Source organism: Temnothorax americanus, unplaced genomic scaffold (genome assembly GCF_048541705.1).
Source record: "Temnothorax americanus isolate GAGA-0224 unplaced genomic scaffold, ASM4854170v1 Scaffold71, whole genome shotgun sequence".
Lineage (NCBI taxonomy): Eukaryota > Metazoa > Arthropoda > Insecta > Hymenoptera > Formicidae > Temnothorax > Temnothorax americanus.
In genome coordinates, this window is record NW_027509794.1 from 708,632 (window position 1) to 729,197 (window position 20,566).

General features: G+C 35.9%; 1 protein-coding gene and 1 long non-coding RNA gene across 5 annotated transcripts in view; one reads left to right on the forward strand and one right to left on the reverse strand.

Annotated features, from left to right (window-relative positions):
- Positions 1 to 20,566, forward strand: part of Sprt (PDZ domain-containing protein sprite) — a 195,755-nt gene that overhangs the window by 158,356 nt on the left and 16,833 nt on the right. For 3 of the 4 annotated variants that reach the window (XM_077422544.1, XM_077422545.1, XM_077422546.1), the window contains 4 exons: positions 3,144 to 3,307; positions 4,508 to 4,693; positions 5,672 to 5,827; positions 6,187 to 6,339. In XM_077422544.1, the coding sequence (XP_077278670.1) occupies positions 3,144 to 3,307; positions 4,508 to 4,693; positions 5,672 to 5,827; positions 6,187 to 6,339 (659 nt within the window). Of the gene's footprint in view, positions 1 to 2,120; positions 2,264 to 3,143; positions 3,308 to 4,507; positions 4,694 to 5,671; positions 5,828 to 6,186; positions 6,340 to 20,566 lie in introns of those variants that run through there. The other variant, XM_077422548.1, reaches the window with a different exon arrangement.
- On the reverse strand, positions 15,113 to 18,413 carry LOC143906453 (uncharacterized). Its single transcript, XR_013259521.1, has 3 exons — positions 16,680 to 18,413; positions 15,538 to 16,304; positions 15,113 to 15,371 (listed from the first exon to the last, which is right to left on the reverse strand). It is a non-coding gene; the product is annotated as an uncharacterized LOC143906453 (long non-coding RNA).

A 20,566-nucleotide genomic window follows, 5' to 3' on the forward strand; every position in this document is an offset into this window, starting at 1 on the left:
CATGGTGTGTCTCAAGTGTGGACGAGACAACGGACCACCAACCGGGCATCTCGGTACGACCGACGATGAACCGGATGCACCTATTCCCGCGGGAACGTCCGGCCGCTGTCGCCGCGACTTGCAGAACTCATCACGGTTCAAAGTTCAACGATCTTAAATTTTTCTTCTTCCTGACGTGCATGACACGGGAGATCGGCTTGTAACAATCAACCCAATGGCTTTCAACCAACGCTTGATCGTTAATATCAAGGCATATTTGATAGTAAAAGTGCTTGACCAGGGAATTTCTTCCTTATGCGCAAAGCGCACGATACTCCGAGCATAGATTCCGCGACACAAATCGCAAAAAAATAACGCGTTTTGAAAAAAGATAAGAGATAATTTCCTAATGTATGTACGATAATTATTGCTATTTAAAAGTCAAAGAGTGAAATATCACTCAAAACTAGTAAAATGCAAGTGTAACGAAAAGCGAAAATTGAACCTGTGTACTTCGAATGATTCGCTTTAAGAAAGAGTAAAATTGCGCTCTATAAGTTGGAGTGAAATCGCACTCCATTTGAGTGAAAGGGCATTCTTTTCGAATGCATAGATCAGTGTCCATAGAAAAATTATGTCACTCTACAATTTTGAGTGGAAAATTTCACTCTGTTAGAGTCATTTATATCAGTCAATCTTTAGTGAATCGTGATTCACTATAGTTTTAGTGTGACATCGTATCACTCCGATAGAGTAACCGCTCGCGCTCTAAAAATTAAAATTAAAAATTCACTCTTACTTTAGAGTGCTTATTTACTCAAATTAGAGTGACAACCCTCTCTTTTGGAGTGACTATCGCAATCACTCTAATATATTAGTGGCGAAACTGCTCTATGAGATTTAGAGTGTAAGTGTAAAATAAAAATTGTCTCAGATCGGGAAATTAATGTATCTTTAGATTTTGATATTGCCTAATTGCAACATATTATATTGTTCACAAATTGCATGAAGAACAAAACGCAAACGTGACAAGACGAATTGCGAGCGAATGACATCTTCGACGTCGATCGCGCGTAAACATCCGGCTCATAGTAGTCGTAGTTGATTCTCTGTACACATACGAGCCTCACTTTAGCTAGTAACACAGCGCGCTCGCGAGAGAGGCTTCATATCGGTCCTTGACGCGGACTACGGGAGCCGGCATTGACCTTCCCGCGCGACAGCCGTCGAGAAGGGGGTCCGTGCCGTCTCCTCAAGGACCATCGTGGAGATCGCCGTCGTGTGCAATACCAACGGTGGAAGTCCATTAAGACCGAGACATCCCGTCCCGACCCCGTCGTCACAAATCATAGGTTTAATGGAACGATAAATTCGTATTCATGCCGCGTGCGCGCCGAACCTCTCCCGCATAGTCCATCGCTCTCGTCTTTCGCGGATCGGTATCCACGCGCGTTGCCAACGTCGAAAAAAAGGGAAACAAAGAGAGTAGCTCTTCGAGGGAGAGACGCAATGAAGGCCCGCGACCGAAAATGGTGCGCACACCTCGAAATCCGAATAATTGATAGCTGCGCCGCGTTGCTCGCCGGCACCTTTGCTGCGGATGCTGTCGAATGACGAGGAGTCGCGGAGAAGCGAACCGAAAAGCTAGAAACTAACACAAGCACGCGGGGTATACCTACGGACGGAAGGAGTTCGTCGTCATTTTACTTTCCTCTTCTCTCCGCGTATGAATAATTCTTGCATAACTCCTGTCTCATTAAAATCCCATTAATTCATGATCCTTAAAGTTGCCAGAAAAGGGGTTGAAAATTGCCACATTATTAATTTTTTTTTTAAATTTGACGATTAAACAGCGTTTCTGTATTATACATTAAATTAAATATTAAATATCATATCGGCGTAATATTTTATATTAATGTAAAAAATAATTGTTGACGTCCTCAAGTTGCTGCAATCTCCCCTGGCGTGCATGTGACACAATTTATTCAAGGTTTATTTATTTGCAGCTTTTCCATGGACAATCATCTTTTATCTTGTACTTGCGGAAGGCTGACAATAATATACGTTGTGGAAATGTCGATATGGAAATTATTCGACTCACGTCGCAATAAACCTTTTCGACTTATTGCAGATTTTATAAATATTCGCAGCGGGAAACAACGGGTTACGGTACACGGGTAACGGCGGAATTGTAATTGTCCACAAGCATGATCGTTTATAAATATTCATGTTCGAGGAATTATTTGCGACATCGTCTCGTGGGACCTATGCCCTTCGTCGTTAGGTAAATTGCTTTGCTTGTTCGCACATGTGAGAAAATCGACTGTGCATAATGTATCCATTATATCAAGATGATAGCTGCTTTCCCCGAGCTATGCTTCAGAAAAGTAGTTAAACCCGCACCTTGAGAATGCTGAAACTCGTTGTGTGTTACTTCTTTAATCCAAACAATTATACGATATAATAAATATATGTATATTTTACGTCTCTACGCAAAGTTAGATATTGTATTTACCTACTGAATAAAAATGTCGATCAAATTTTTAACTAATATTTTAAGTTAATATAAATATTTGCAGTCGCAGATACGGAATTGATTAAAGATCTCTTATTAACCATAAAACTATTCAAATGTTACATCTATAAGAATGTAAAATTACATTAAAACGACAGAAAATCTAAAATTAATGAAGTATATATGTTAATTGAAGTCCATTATTAATTTAAAATTATTACTACTTAGCATCAAACTATATGTATTACGCTGCCTTTTACAATTTTCTCGTATCTCAAATAAGATTAGAATTGGTGTACAATTATTATGTCAAAATTACATGAAAGTTATTAATGACTTTATTAATAATTTATAAGAGATAAAGAAATATAAAAGATTACTAAATATTTAATCGGATAATGTAAGAAAATGAGATAAGTTTAATAATACAACTTAATTATAATTTAATTACACACTAATATGAGAAAATGAAATATGTTTAATTAAGGTCAGGGGTTGTAAACTAAACAGCGGCGTACGAATTTAAACGTTAAATACAAACTAAACTCATAACTCAAGCTAAAGTATTAAATTTTGCCGTTAAAAAATAATTATTATGTTAACAACTTTTAATTATATTGTATGTATGTATATATCTGTCATATTTCAGATGGCCAGTATAGAGGTGTCATTGTCGACGACACCGAGGCGGAAGAAAGGCGGCAGTATTTCTGGGGGCATCCCGTCCCCCGCTGGTCACCGGAACAGAGATCATTACAAAGAGCTGGACGCTCTCCGAGTGGCTTTACGCGACAAAGAAAACATCATACAGACGTGAGTAATTGCTTGATTACATCCTTGAGATACGCGACTGGGAGAGAGCCTCATTGATCACGACCCATTCCTTTATTATAATAATCGCGCGCAAAGAGATAACAAACGAGCGATGGGCAATGAGCGAACTTTATATTCTTTATAGAAAAAGGCAAGAACCGGATTTTCATAAATGAATACGATCGCGATCCAAAGTCCCTACTTAGCGATAGACTTCTTTGAATTAATTTGTCGGAGCAATTTCTTCGCTTTCGACGTTATAATATGTATATGCATGAATGAATCGTCCCAAAGGAGAGTTAAGAAGATAAAAATATTACCATTAACGCCATTAACATTCTTTTTAGCCTTTTTCTGCTGCTCGCTCTTTGCGAATATTTCATACCAACACTAATTTCATTCTTTTCCGAAGTAGTAGACTCCTCATTATAGAGGAGCCTTTAATCTATTTATTAAAATAAAAAAAGACTTTATTAAAACATAATGCGCAGTGTACAAGCGAAGTATCCTACTCTCTATAAATCTCATAGAGTAGTTCCACCACTAATGTATTAAAGTGATTGCGATAGACACACCAAAAGAAAAGGTTGTCACTAATTATTGCCTCTAATTTGAATAAATGCGGGCACTCATAGATAGGAGTGAATTTTTCACTCAAATTTTTAGAGCGACTGCTCTACCGGAGTGATACGATCTCACTCTAAAGTTATAATGAATCACGATTTACTAAAGATTGACTGATAAATGACTCACAGAAATTTTCTATTCAAAATTATAAAGTGCCATAATTCACTCTTATAGACACTGATCTACTGCACTCAAAAAGAGTGCTTTTTTACTTTTTACTCAAATAGAGTGCGATTTCACTCCAACTTATAGAGCGCAATTTTACTCTTTCTTAGAATGGCGAATCACTCGAAGTGCACAGCTAGGCTTAATTTTCACTTTTCTTTTACACTTGCATTTCAGTCGTTTTGAGTCATATTTCATTCTTTTAGAGAGTACGCAACATAAAATTATATAAGGATTAAGAGACGGATGATTTTCTTTTTATGTGAGGTGATAATCCCAGATATTTCCAGCGAGAAAACAATTAAGACAACTTTGGATCTCAATGTTGCGTTTCTGAGATCGAGGTCGCAGGTAGCGAAAGTGTTTTTTTCCCAGTCACGACATTCGTGCCTCTCGCTATTTTTTCAGGCTCAAGGGCCAGCTCTGCAACACGCTGAGCAGCAGACTGGCATTACGCAACGGCGCGCCACCCTTGACCGAGGCCGACAGGAAAGCGGCCGAGGAGCGGCTTCAAAGGTTGCGACGGGACGCCGACAATAAGCGTCTGGCGATTAAGAACCTGAAGCTCGCGCTCGAGCGTCTCGATATCACGGAGTAAGTACGAGGAGATCCGCCGCGGGCTCATTCGGCCCCCGTTTATCGTCAATCGTGATTACCGATACCTTACGAACGTCTGCCATAAACGCGGTAGTATGAAAGAATCTACATGCAAAGTCTATAGGACAATATAAACAAAAAAATGAACTTGTCAACGTAATTATTGCAATATGCTTTAATGGGATATTATTGCACTGCGCGTACAAGGCCAACGTATAATCACTTTATTTGATGCACAGCTGATAATTATCAAAATGGTCAGCATAGTTTATGTTTAAGTGATCGAAAGTGTGTTAATTTATTAAATTTATATCTTTAGTTACTAATTAGTCTAATTAATGTTAGTAAAGGTATTCTTAGATACCATTACGATAATTTAATAAAAGATCGAAAAAAGAAGAAATTAGATAAATAGTTCTAATTATTTGTTGTTATAATATATCAGTATTCTAATTTTTACAATACGATAAACCAAACTCGAAATTTATTCTACAATATAATAAATTAATCTTATGATATTATCGAATAAAAGTATGATTTATGCACGAAATGCTTATGAAATAAGATTCTGTATTGGCATTGTATGAAATTATATAATTAAAGAAATCTGTAGTAAAGAGAAAGAAGTTTACTGAATGTTTTTTATTTGTAAAAACAAAATTAATTAAGCAAAAAAATAATTTTTCTATAAGATTTTGTTTTTTTCTCTGATATCCTAAATGAATATCTAACTTTTATCCAGAAGGCTCGATGGAAATTTTTTTATTAAATATTGATTTACATTGGGGCAATGAGAGAACATTGTTTTTGTTTTTAAATAAAAAACTAATTTTTATAGTAAAAGATTGTCTAATGCAAGGAACAAAATGTTTATTAAAAAATGCACATTGAAAAACAGTTGTCGAAATTAGACTTCATCTATTCGACATTTTTGTGATGTAAAGGCGCTTTAAATATACGCAATGTTTATTTCAGCAACATCGATGTTCGAATACAGCAAGCGGAACTGGAGTACAGACTGGGCCGCGAGGAACTCGAGCTGCTGACTCTTCACGAGGAGAGCAGAGCCTTGCAAACCGCCCTGGAGCTGGCCGAAACTCAAGAAAAACAAAAAAACGATACAATATTCAGGTATACATTCTTTAATTTATTTCATTGCTTATACATAATTCTATTATTTAAAAAAGTAACTAATTGTGAGTGTATACACTTAAATCAAATAGACTGTACAACTACCGCGGTTTATTGCACATAAGTTTTTTTACTTAATTTAAAATCGAAATTCTTCCTCAAAAAAATTTTCTCTGGCAAAAATTTATCTGCAGCTTTTCATCTTTTTTTACGACAATGTTTCTTTGTCGTTTAATATGTTTATAATTAAGATTTTATTGGTCCGCTTGTGGATTTCACTAAAAAATGAAATTTTTTGGCTCCGTTGTACGTTGTGCCTTTCGACGAGTCCTTAATTAAGTTCATCGTCCCGTTTGCAGCTGCATTTCCGGCTCGACGCAAGTCACGATCCACGCGATAGAAGTCAGCGCGGATCCGAAAAGTCCCCGTTTCGGAGCCGGGCCCAGAGACGACGCGATCGGCCTCTACGTCGACTGGGCCGTGGAGGAGTCTGGTCTTTGTAAGGGAGACAGGTTCGTATTGTCGTGCACCGCATGAAATCGCGAGTCATCTAATAAACATCAAAACATCGCGCAGCTGCGCCCCGTCGACGATCGGACCGTGGTAGCGTTCTGACATATGAAATTCACAAATATTGTTCATTCGCCTCACGATATCCTCACATTTATCTACAATTTGTCTCGTTCCGTTTGCCGCATCGGAAAGATCAGTGTGTACGATTTTCGCAATCTTGAACTTTTGAAGTTCTTTGACAAATATAAAAACGATTTGCCTCACAGATACATTTAAAATTTTAATTAATTAATTTTAGATATTTTAATTTTATAATTATAAGTTTCAGATTTTTTAATCCAGATTTTTAATTGTTTGCTCGAGGTACTAATTTTAATATTAAGAAATCGATCTTTTTTCCTGTATTTAGAATCTTGAATGGAATCTTACATTTTAACAGAATGTAATTCTTATTGATAATTATCAATTAGTTATATTTAACGTTGAGAATTGAAAAATAACAAAAAGGAGAATGTTTAATCAAATTTTTGCTAAAGAAAAATTAACTCAACATTGATTAAGAAATACATTCCTAAAATTTGCCCAAATATTTTAGCAATCTGTGTCTCAATTTTTACGTAATATTAAATTACAGAATAAGACAATCTTAATAATTTCCTACAAGTCTAGAACACCAATATACAATTATTTTAAGGAAATTTCCTAATAACATCATTAAATAAATGTATGAAGAATTTATTTTCCAACAAGGACATATCTCAAAGCATCTTTCAATAATTTACAAAGACATGTATAAAATAAACGAAATTTTCTATTCCACTGAGATTGAGTTAAAAACAAAATAAACGACAAAATTCCAAAAAATAAATTGAATGTTGAAATTCTAAAAATTGCAAAGAGAATCGATGTTTAATCTTGAATTTGAAAAATTATTTTTAGATTTTTGTAAATACGTCTTTGTTGGAAATACTTTAGTTTAAAATTACGGTAATTATGCACTTTATAGGGGAAGCACCTCCGGTGACCTGGACTTGGACCTTGACATATGTAGTCAAGGTCACCCTCCTGAGTGACCTTCAGAAGGTTTTAGCCGTCGCTCGTTTTTTATTAAAAAGTTATTAACAAAAAAAGTTTAGCGACCTCACCAATTTCAATGACCTTGATATATGTTGTCAAGGTCATGACCACGAGTGACCTTCAGAAGATTTTAGCTGTTGCTCGCTATTCGTTAAAAAATTATTAACAAAAAAAGTTTGGAAAATATAGCATATATAGGTGCATATATAGGTTAGTTGACGCGCTTTAAACACTTAAATACTTTTAAACTAACCTATGTAGGTAGGTACTGCTTTATATGTTGTGTTTTGGTAAAGCAGCGACTTTCTCGCGAAATAAAGTATTCTCTGCCTTAAAGAAAAACGTAATATTAGTCGTTTATGCCTCCCAGTACTTAAAATAACTGCTATATTTTCGAAACTTTTTTTGTTTATAACTGTTTAATAAAAAACGAGCGACGGCTAAAACCTTCTGAAGGGTGACCTTGACAACATATGTCAAAGTCAAGGTCATCGGAGATGCTTCTCCTAAAATGCATAATTACCAAAATTACTTTAATTTAAGACTTATAAAGTCAATCAAACATATATTGACAGCTAAATAAACCTTTCTGCGCGCGGAACTATAAATCGCGAATATCGACCGTTTTGTTTTACTGCTCTCGGAGATGTTACCATTATGTGGACGAGACATTTCTCCGCGTTTCTGTGAAACGAGACGATCGTGCATGTAGCTGCCAGTAGAGTCGAGGTATAACCCGTTCTATTTCGCGCGCTCTTTAATTATCGTCTAACAAAAACAGCAAAAGCCCTGTTTCTGTTGGCGCAACGATTACGCCGCTGTCTCCTAGTTCACGCTTTGGAAACGATACGTCACTTCCCTAATGTGTGTGTGATACATGAAACTGTATAACACTCTCGCGATTCGAAAGCGCCAAATTATTTGCAATCTAACGGAAAACAATTTATGATCTTGTCGCGTTGATATTTTCCATAGAAATCGCCGCTCGATCTGAATGAGAAAGAAGACTATTTCGAAAAAAATTGGAATCTAAAAAACTCTATTAATTCGAGCACAGCCCTGTTAGTTACGGAACGGGTAAAGGAAGAGTGTCGGGGGGTTCATGGTGTTTGTGCAACGACGGTAATAGTACTACGACGTAACGTATAGCTATCGGGGAAGAACAATGCAGCAATCTTGACATTCGGTTCCCAACAGGTCGCTGTAGCGTGAAGCGGCACCGGAAGTTCGCCGTATGCCCTCGTTAATTGCACCCACGACTTCACATGACCCCACCTTCTACCATTTTCCACCAGTATACCAGCTCAAGAGAATTCACTACGACCGGCGGCGTTCCGGAATTCCCTTTACGTCAGCCACTCAAAAATCGTTTGTGGAAATTACCTATATAGCATAGAAAAGCTGTAGAATAATTTCATCAAAAGATTGACAATGTTGCAAATTAGTTCCGAAACATTGCTGCATCATTGCTGCAAGATTGCAGTTAATGTTAAAACGTCTTTAAAAAGATTGCAATGAAACATTATAGCAATAGTGCGATGCAACGTATTTGAAATAATGCAATGTTGCTGTATAAACCATCTACATACCTATACAGGCTGTATTCTGATATTCATTGCTAGTACTGAAAATCTATAATATATGTGACGTAAACTGCAGATTTTCAGTACACAATTGGAAAATTTTTGTTAAATATAACAAATTAAATGGTCCACCCAAACGGTCCACTCAAATTTTTGTGTTAATTTAACATTAATATGGATGCGTTAAATAGTAACACCGATACTATCTTAATATTTCAACAGAAAATGTAATTTTCGTAAGATCGTAATTTGAAGTTATTAATTGTGTGTACAATTAACATAACTTTTATGTTGAATCTTATGCTGAATTACCCTCACTTCTGTTAATAGAGTAAAATCAACACTCTTGTTCTGTAAATTTTAACACATTTAATAAATACGTTCAAATTGTATTTTTGTACATATTTTTTTAATTATTTTAATAATTTTACATTTTACACTTGTTAAATTCTATATAGTTTTTTAACATAGCAGACACTCTTACAGAAATTTAATACTATAAGTAATTAAAGTAATTATTTACAAAAGGGACATCCTCCCCGATGACCTTGACCGTCAGACATATGTTGTCCTCCTGAGTGACCTTGACAACATATGTTTTCAGTATTTAACTGTTTAAAGCGCGTCATCTAACCTATGTAGGTTAGTGACGCGCTTTAAACAGTTAAATACTGTTAAAGCGCGTCATCTAACCTATGTAACTATTCTCTGCTTTAACAAAAAGACTTCAATTTATCAACAATTTACTGCTTTAAACGTTGTGTTTTGGTAAAACAGCGACTTTCTCGCGAAATAAAGTATTCTCTGCTTTAAAAAATAACGTAATATTAGTCGTTTATACCTCTCAATACTCAAAATAACTGCCATATTTTCCAAACTTTTTTTGTTAATAACTTTTTAACGAATAACGACCGCCGGCTAAAAACTTCTGAAGGTCACTCAGGAGGGTGACCTTGATAACATATGTCAAGGTCAAGGTCATCGAGGAGGAAGTCCCTTTTGTAAATAATTAATAGTATGTAATTAATAGTACGAGATCCGGCCGCGTGATTTATACGTTTATCTGTTATTTTATTGAAATGCAATTTTAATGGAAGATTACATATCAGGTCATACATCGCGGCCGGTGTGCTTAGCAAAATCTTGCCGCAAGTACTCTCAATTAGAGCTGTTTTAATTAAATTCTTTTAGACAACTTTGTTCATTTGTTTGCGAAGTAAATGAAGCGTCATCTGAAAGAGAATGATCTAAAGAACTTGAAAAAAATATGTTGCCACCTCTCAGTCTGCCGCAACCTCCTGGCAGCCAAGTGCAAAAAGGTCCTTTTTTGTTAATTATCAACGTTCATCGTGTATCGAGACAATTTTTACACAAATTGAAGCTAAATTTTTTCTCTAAACGATGGAATATATAGTTGCCTGCGTAAAAGCTGCCGCAACTGATGGTTGCCAGCATTTGAATGATCCGTTCTCGCCTGCGCGAGCTCTTCAATCTTAATGTGTTACAATGGAATAATTACAGCAATTTCCTTGAATTTCTTTAATATTACAATAGTTCTTAAACAAGTTTTCAAAAATTCCTTTTATAAATAAATTTCGCCGCTTATTCGTTTTCCGACTCGTCTGAACTCGCAACATCATACTTCACATCATCAGAATTATTATTCGCGTTTTCAGAATTTTCATTCATCGACACACGCAATACATCTTCAACTTTCAACGGCGTTGGATCCCCAACGAACCACGTTGGTTTCAAAAAACCATCCAATAACCAACCGCAATTTTCAGCGCGTAATTTAATACAACACGGATCTGTAGCATTTTACCACATCAAATTTACAAAAATTAAACGTCTGTCACGTCGGTTAATGACGCGAAAACCTTCTGAAAGGTCAGGTTTTTCGAAAAGATTTTAAAGGGTCTGACTTTTCCTTTGTTGTAAAACGCAGCTGTATAATCACAACCCATAAACGCGTGAAATGCCGGCAGAGCGAGGTATAAAGTGGGACCCAACTTCGACGCCAATTCCGTACAATTTATGCAATTTTGATCTTTTTTATCACCTCTCTTCGACGTGGTACCAGCCAATCAAATTTGTAACTCAGAAACTTTGTGCATATTGCTCAGCAAAATTACCAGGACGTCAGTGTCAGTAGCTTTCGCCAAAATTTTTGAGTTTGGACGCGCTTTGCTTATGTGAAACATTATTCGCGTATCAGCCTCTTCATGCTGACATTCCAAATCTATTTCTTCGGCTTTTACAACGCGGTTTCCGACTGAATGATATGAAAAGCACTGCTCCCCGACTGTAATGAAAACCTTCTTATCGTGCAATATTGAAACAATAGATTCGTCCTGCTAGTGATCAGCCAAGAATTTTACCAGAGCCTCTTTAAAACAGTAATTTTTCAGACTTCCTAAAAAATCGCTGTGTCTGAGCTGGAGAGGGCCGTGAATCGTGTACGGAATATCAAATTCTTGTCGACTTTGACGTTCGCAATCTTTGATGGAAGGCGTTAAATGCCTGTCAAATATTATCACGGGCATTTGTTGAGCAAAGTTTTATTAAAATCGACTCAGCTACTTTTCCAAATGTTTGAGGCATGGACGATCCTACGAGATATAAGAAGTAGAAACCATCAATTACTTTGATGTCAACTTGTGCAGGATCAGCTAATTCAATGTTTGACTTTATCTGTTTGGCTAAAGTAGACTTATCCGTCTTGAACATTTCACCTGAACACTGAAAAAGAGCAGGTGGCACGGGTGCGAGAGGATACGTCAAGCAGTACTCAATATCAACTTCTTTTTCGACAGCGATTGCCAACAGCCGTCCAAATACGTCTCGTTCCATTTTGAGAAGAGCCCGCTTGCTCCCGTCTTTACTTTTTTGGGCCTTTTTAACACACTGAGATGCGAAATTCAGGAGTTTGTTTTGCTTTATTGGTTTCTCAAATCTCCCAGGGATATCAACACATTCCGAAATAAAACGCAGTTTTTGCTCACTACCTAACGACCTAATGTTAAGCAGAAAATCAGCTACGTCTGAAGACGCTGCTTTGCCGGTAGAAATGTTGAACAACACATTTTTATCTATATTTGCATCGAAAGAATTGACTGTGTTCTTTATTGTTTCAATGATACTGTTCAGATTTTTGTTGTCTTTATCAATTTGATTCTTCTGCAAGGAGTGAGAAGTGTCATATCTTTGTGTGATAAACCGATGTCCTCTTTTATTGCTGACAAAATTTTGGTCCTCATACTGTGACTAAGGGCCCATCTTTGACGCGCAGATATGGAGTTCGTGAAATGACTAACTACAGTTAAGGTGTTACCGGTGTCGGCATTGATGGTCTGCTCTAGCGTCAAGTCTACTGGTAACCTAGCCAAACTTGCCTTCATACGCTTAACACCGAACGCTCCTCGACGAAATTCCGAAACGAGAGGTGAATCTTCAATCTTCAAATTGACCAAGTTGTTCAAATATATGGCAGACCATCTGGCATAATTCGGCTGATTTAATGCGAAGAACAAATCGCACATTTCGAAAATGGAGTCCAAGTAGAGCTCGAAATTACTGCAACGAATGCTTCTCGAAAATCGGAGGAATAGATTAATGAACTGAGTGTATTGGAAGTAATATTGAGCCGTTTTCCCATGACCACCTTCTAAAGTCACTTCGCAGAACTGCTTATAACCCTCTAAAATTTTCTGCAGTGAACCAGGTAAAACGATTCTGTCGTTAACGTCAAGTGAAATCAGGTCAGGTGAAGTGTTCATAATCGCGAGCAATTCTTCATTTAACGTCTCAGGATCTGATTCAATTTGCGACAAATAGTGTTCGAAATGAAGAACCTGCAAGGCACCGGAGGTCAAAGGATGAAGTCGCTTGCAACGATTAAAGTGCTTACTGTCTAAGAAACTATTCATCGAGCCTCCTGCTAGTACTTTAGCTTGAACCAAAATGTCAACTAATCCACTGGAGTCTATGTACTTCCCAATGGCTTTGAAGAGCGCCATTTGCATGTGAAATGCTCCTAAATTTATGAAAATATTATCAAATTTAGGACTTTCATTTTTCTGAATTTGCATGGCCATTTTGGCTATGGCTAAATCGTACGTGATGATTTGTTCTTGATGACATTTTTCGGCAATTTCACTCGTGAAGACGAGAGTTTCATGAACAACAGCATATGACGTTGGGGATGAATTTATTGGAGGCAAATATTCGATATTTTGAATTTTGCTACGATTGAGAAAGACCTTGCAGTTGTAGCCTAACCACATGGAAACCGAATCAATCCGTGACAAAGACATGGCCCACACGAAATCTTTGTCTATGGCAATCTCTTTCGCATGATTGCACGCATCGATAGCTTATACAATCAAATCGACGGAAAGCAATGCCATACTTGTTACGGGTTTTTTGTAATACGGCCGAATGTCCCGTGAAATTTCATCGAAACGCCGTCTCTTACGAGGACGTGGACGAGATTCGTTGCTGTTTTCTGATGAATTGCTGGTTTCTGATAAATCCATGGTTTTAATATCACTGGACTCCCCATTTGTCCCTTGAGCGAATTGATAAATAATACTGACAGTGTTGTGCAAAGTATCTTTCCCGGAGCCCGTGTCAACGAAACGATCAAAATTGTCAAACGCTACGTGAGTGTTTCGTCCATTAGCCGCGTCAATGCCGGCTGGTACCACTTTATTGTCTTTGTGCGCTGTGTATGTCATTTCGGTCTCTATCTCTTCTGCTAAATTGTAGCCTATAGTGTGACCGTATCTATTGAGTATTGTAAGAACTTTTCTTGAACTTGTAATTGACTTCATGGCCAATCCAAGGGCGAGATGTTTTGATGGTTTTACTCTACCTTTTGTTATTATGTAAATTATATCGCTGCACAAAGACCTTATCTTTATGAAATCTTCATCCGAATTTTTACGACGAATATCTGGCCCTTGAATGAGGTTGCACATAAAGTCAAACAATTTCTCGGGAATTTCGCATTCTCCACGAATGACGTCGTCTACGGTCAGATTGTCAGGCAGCCTTTTGCTTCCAAGAGATGTGACACAATTTCTCAGTTTGCAAGCTACATCTTTAAATATATTTTTGTCTTTTGTGTCTAAAATCGCGGCTTTACTAGCTAATCGGGAAATGTCGACGTCACGCATGTAGACAATTTTCTTTTGATGCGGTTTGGTTGATACCTCTACTGTGATACGGTCACCGAAAGTACTTATAATCTTACTTTCTAAATTGTCAGCACGGTAATTCTGGAAGTCCTCAACGCGTGCTTTGGTTCCTCCAAACTCCAATAATAAGGCCTTGTATCGCAAAAGTAAGCCAGCGAGATACATGATTCGGTTTTTTTCAATGATTTCCGCGGTTATGAGCGTAGAAAGAGAGTCGAATGCTGTCTTATGCAGCTCTCTATTTTCGTGCCAGTTATCGGGCTCAGAGCGCTTCTCGGTTTGCCGCTTCATCTGTACCTGATATGAGGTAAAGCATCAGGTTGCGTGATATGCTACGGTTTTGTTGTTCTCTAATTTCGCGAGTACCCGAGTATCATTGAAAGTTTTCGCCGTTTTCTTTATTGCATCTACGATTGTTTCTGACTGCGGAAATAAAACGTAAACCCGTCGCCTACCAATTCTCTTTTCTATGTTGCCGCAAAAGAAGCATGCCGATTTTTTGTTTGATGTAGATGACGATTCTCTTGGTGGAAGTACTTGCTCAGATGAATGATGTTGAGTCTGTGCCAATCCTGATGCATTGTTATCTGAAATATTTGATACCGATATGGTTCACTCGGTGCCGTTGGATCAAAAGTCGTTGATGTCGCAGCAGGCGCCTCTTTTGCTGATTTTAATGGAGTTGATGCGAGTAGCGGCTAATGGAGCAAATATTTTTTGTAAATGCCTGGGAAAAAATATTATATATAATATTATATATTTATATATATATAATTATATAATTATATATGAACATATATAATGATATTATATAATCATATATGGAGACAAAATTCATAATATAATCATATATAATTATATATATTTATATATAATTATATATATATAATCTTTTTTTCTCGGGTGTTTATTTTATCAGTCATTGAAATGACGAAGATCTTTAAACACGAAATCAGTAATCAACAGAAACGAGGAGGTCGTATTATCAGTATAATCGTGATGCATGGCTTTAGAATATCTCAATACCTTCTTCAAATCCTCAGACAGTGAGGTAAGGGAATGATCGTTCAGGAAATCGCTCGATTGTTCAATATAATTGTCCAAATTTTTCTCCTTTCCAACGTCAGAGGTACTTGGCTGCACGTCAACAGTAGAAGTACTTGGCTGTTCCTGCAAAGTAGATTTAATCAATTAAAAAATAATTGAGGCAAAACCAATTTTTAAGCATGAATTACTCTTCTCGATTTTTTTTTCAAGTAATTTTGAGTAAAAAATTCAAGTAATATTCTTTTCTAAACTCAAATTAATTGCAAAGAACGCTGTTTGGTATACGTACAAGGTTATTTGACGCGGTATGTGCGCTTTGCCGATCGGGAGCCAATGGAGCCTGTGAATATGCATCATGCTGAGTCCGGAAAATTTCATGTTATCCTCATTTTGAATAAGAAATTTTACTTACAGTTTGTGTTTTGCAGAAATTGTCGAATTCCGTCTTGTACTTCTGCTTCAAAACTGCATTTTTTTTTAAGCACGATAAATGGTAGCCGTAATTTTGTACTGACTCTATTGTCAGCTGAATGCCACTGTATTTAAAATTTTTTTTGCGAGGAAACAATAACATTAAAAAGCACTTTTTGAAAGATATATTGTTAAATGCAAGCACTGCTCCACCAGTATACCGCACAGAAAACACTTGTCCATTTTTCAAAAACAGCAATTTAACTCGTAAAATGTTTAACTTGAAAAATGTTAACGTCTGCTGTCAACCTAGTTAAACATTATTGACGCATGCGTACACTGAGGGAAAAATTTTGTTGAATCAATAAAACAATTTTGCTTGGCAACGTACAATCTTCCGGTTTTAAAGGGGTAATACCTAGCCGGAAGCAAAAAATTAAAGGGTTTTTTGTGAATTTTTTGTGACTTTGCTAATAAATCGATCAATATGAAATTTTGAGGGGTTATTACACTTGTCTTGAGGTGCAAAAAAACATTTTTTATTTTAATTTTTATTACAAAATGGCGGCGCATCAGTGCGCGGAAGGAGGGTCGATTTTTTCGAGGCGTCCCGCGACTAGCAGTAGAAGTGTCCAACGAACGTATCTGGAACAATAAAAAAATTTTTTTTATAATCTACATGAGTATAGTTATAGAAGTACACATGGATATTAAGAAATATTGATTTTTGCAAACTTGGCAGCCATTTGGAAAAAAAATCGATTTTTGACTAAAAAATCGGCCTTTATTTGTTTATAAAAATCGTAATTGTTTATCGATCTTAAAAATCGTGTGTACTTCTATAGATAATCTATCTAAGAAGCTACAGTTAAAATTTCAAGTTAATCGGATAAAAATTACTCGAGTTCTACTGCTAGCCGTGTCTGAAAAATTAATTTTGAGAAAAACGCGTTTAAAGTTTGACAATGTGTTTAAGTACTACATGAAATTTGTAAGATATAGACTTGCTGATTTTTTTACCTTTACTCTGCTATCTCAGCACCATTTAACTGGCCTTCCAAGTTGATTTCAGTCCTTTCCAAATCTTTTTTGGCTGATTTTGCATCACGACGTTCGGTTTTGGCGGCGTCGGACATTGAGCGCTCGGCGAGTTTAATGCGGCGCGAATCGACTACCAAGCAAAAATCGAAACATTGACGACCAACAGTAATGCCGAGTACCATCCATGATCTTCATGACACTAGATAATCCGCCGTTGAAAGTTACAACCGAAATATTTGTAGCAATGTCCAATACCCCCTTTCCGCTTGAAACCGTTTTTGGAGCGATCGTCCAAACAACAGAATTAACAACAGAAACTATTTTGTGTACCGTTGCACCGCCGGTAATGAGTGAAAGGGGCAAAACTCGCTTCGAAATTCAATTTGTTATTTTGACGCGCTCGGAGTTGCTTCAAAAATTCGACTTTTACGAGCACTTAAAAAATTTGTTCAACAATAAATCATGTCAGACATTATTCTTGACATGTTTTTACGCCATCTAAGCCAATAAAAAAAAATGGTCAAAAAAAATTCCGGCTAGGTATTACCCCTTATCAACATAATTTTTTTTGAAAAAAGTAATTATTTCTCTCGGTGTACACAAAGTAACCTCTGTGTCTCTCCGCGGTCAGCCAATCAGCAAGTGAGCCCGTATTGCGAGCTCGCGCAGACGAGACCGGGTCATTCAAATGCTGGCAACCATCAGTTGCGGCAGCTTTTACGCAGGCAACCATATTTCATCGTGTAGAGAAAAAATTTAGCTTCAATTTGTGTAAAAATTGTCGCGATACACGATGAACGTTGATAATTAACTAAAAAGGATCTTTTTGCACTTGGCTGCCAGGAGGTTGCGGCAGACTGAGGGGTGGCAACCCATTTTTTTCGAGTTCTTTAGATCACTCTTTTTCAGATGATGCTTCATTTACTTCGCAAACAAATGAACAAAGTTGTCTAAAAAAATTTGATTAAAACAGCTTTAATTGAGGGTAGTTGCGGCAAGATTTTGCTAGGCACACCGGCCGCGATGTATGACCTGATATGTAATCTTCCATTAAAATCGCATTTTGATAAAATAACAGATAAACGTATAAATCACGCGGCCGGATCCTAGACTATAATCATTAACCAAATAAAATCACTTAGGGTCGGTTGTTCCAATCTATTGATAAGCTAACTAATAGTTAAATCATATGTCTATCTTTGTCTAATGTAAAAGATAAACAAAGACATAATCAGCAGATTTTTTCACAAAAGTACAAAAATTTTCCAACATTGTACTAACAGAATTAAAATGCAACAATAATAATGTTACATACAAAATGTTTTTGTTCTGAGAGTTAAATATCGGAAGAAAAAATAAAAAAAACTTAAACAGAATGTAAACAGAAATTTATCACAATTTCATATTTAAGATATACATACACCGTTGAAAAATTTGTGTTAAATATAACATAAATCACATATCCCAAATAGTCCACTCAAGTTTTTGTGTTAATTTAACATATGTGTTAAATGATAACACCGATACTATGTTAAAATATTTCAACAGAAAGGAAATGTAATTCTGATCGTAATTTGAGGCTAATTATGTGTACAATTAACATAACTTTTATGTCGAAGTAAATCTGCAAAACTCTTTTTCTGTAAATTTTTATTCCCACTTCTGTTATAGAGTAAAATGAACACTCTTTCTGTAAATTTTAACACATTTAATAAATACGTCCAAATTGTGTTATTTTAACATATTTTTTAAATTATTTTAATAATTTTTTACATTTTAAATTTGTTAAATTCAATTAACATAGCAGGCATATGTTAATACTACACATGTATGTATTGATTATTTTACACAAAAATTTTAACAAGGACTTTTTTTAACAAAACTACAAAAATTTTCCAACAGTGTCGTATATTGTAAAGTTATATATAAATATAACTTAACACACATAACTTAACACTATTTTAAACATAAAACCATTTCAAACTTCTATTTCTATGTGAATAATTATTTTTTCATTTACGTTTAGCAAAACAATGAGCGTTGAACTTTTCAACGGTTCAAGGCACTTGATTTGGAAGAGCAGATTTTCGAGCGAATTGCACGCACATCCTCATGTTTAATCGCGTAATCTTTAAAGATAAATACAGTAGAATGTATATACAAATGCATGTAACATGAATATAATTGGCATTTTAACTTTGGATATTCAACATTAAATTTCCACATGATGTTAAAACACTTGAACAAATCGAAGCATATTCCTAATTAACGAGAAATTAATTTTTTTCCAGCAAAAGTCTGATCTTTTTTTTTAAATATTTTCTTCTTTTGTATCTTCTTAAAATTCTCGACGTTATATTTTCCTAACAATTGGCAACAATTAAATTTTATTGAAGCATAAAGTCCATGCATTCTTGCAATGCACAAATATTCTCAACGCTTTGTTCATGAGAACTCGAACATTATTTTTACACGAGCGGATAAAGGGAACGTCATCACGGTTGCCATGAATAAAAATGTATATGTATATACAGAAAATGAAAAATGTGTTACAAGATCTTATAGTACGTACTCATTGCAGTTGTAAAAAAAGACTCTTCGAAAATTATTGAAAACAAGTTAAATAACCTATTAAAAACATGGGTAAGGAAAGAATACATTTCCCAAAAGGAAGTTTATTCTCTCCGCTCGAGCGACTCAATCCTTCCTAAAGCCTATGGTCTTCCGAAAATCCATAAGGAAAACTATCCTTTTAGAATTATTGTCTCTTCTGTCAGCACTGCACTATATAGCTTCGCCAATTATTTACATCGAATTATTTCTGAAAGCATACCTAAGACTGACAGTCACGTCAACAACAGTTTTGACTTGTATAGCTAACTCTCCGGCAAAAAGATTCTAAGCAACAAAGTGTTAGTGTCGTTGGACGTAGTTTTGCTTTTCACGAATGTTTCCATAAGTTTGGCACTTGAGAGCATCAGCAATAGATGGGATTACATAAAACAAAGAACGAAAGTATCAAAAAAAAGAATTTATTATGGCGATAGAATTTGTTCTTTCGTCAACTTTTTTCACATTCAATAACGTTATATACAAGCAAACCCAGCATGGATCACCAATGGGATCACCTCTTTCCCCAATAATTGCTGATGTGGTTATGCAGGACTTGGAACAAAAAACGTTAAATTCTTTAAATGTACGTTTATCTATTTATCGCAGATATGTTGATGACATATTTATGTCCGCGCCGTTGAACAAAATTGATTTTATCCTGGATACTTTTAACAGCTATCATGAGCGCCTACAATTCACTTTAGAATACGAGAATAACCGTTGTCTTAGTTTCTTAGATTTGTCGGTGCAGGTAGTAGATAACACCATACAAATCGACTGGTTTCACAAGAAAACGTTCTCGGGTAGATACTTGTCATTTTTTTCAAATCATCCTATTTGCCATAAAATAGGCTCTATCTACAGTTTAGTTGACAGAGCAATTTTGTTATCTTATCTTATATATCACAAGAATAATTTAGAAATGGTCATCGAAATATTACTGAACAATGGTTATCCTCTCAATTTAATTTAAAAAAAAATAAACACCAGGCTCGACAATCTGATTAATGGTAAACTCAGAAACAATGTAAACAACTCAATAGATTCGAGCGATGTTAATAGAAAATTTATAGTGATCCCATTTGTCAACAACATATCTGAAAAAGCAACATTATTATTCAATAGAAAGGAACACATAATTGGCTATAGATGCCTTAATAAATTAAGTAGCATAATCAAAGCACAAAAAGATAAGAACTCATTAGCTACTAATAGTAATGTTGTATATAAGATTGCATGTAAAGATTGTGAGG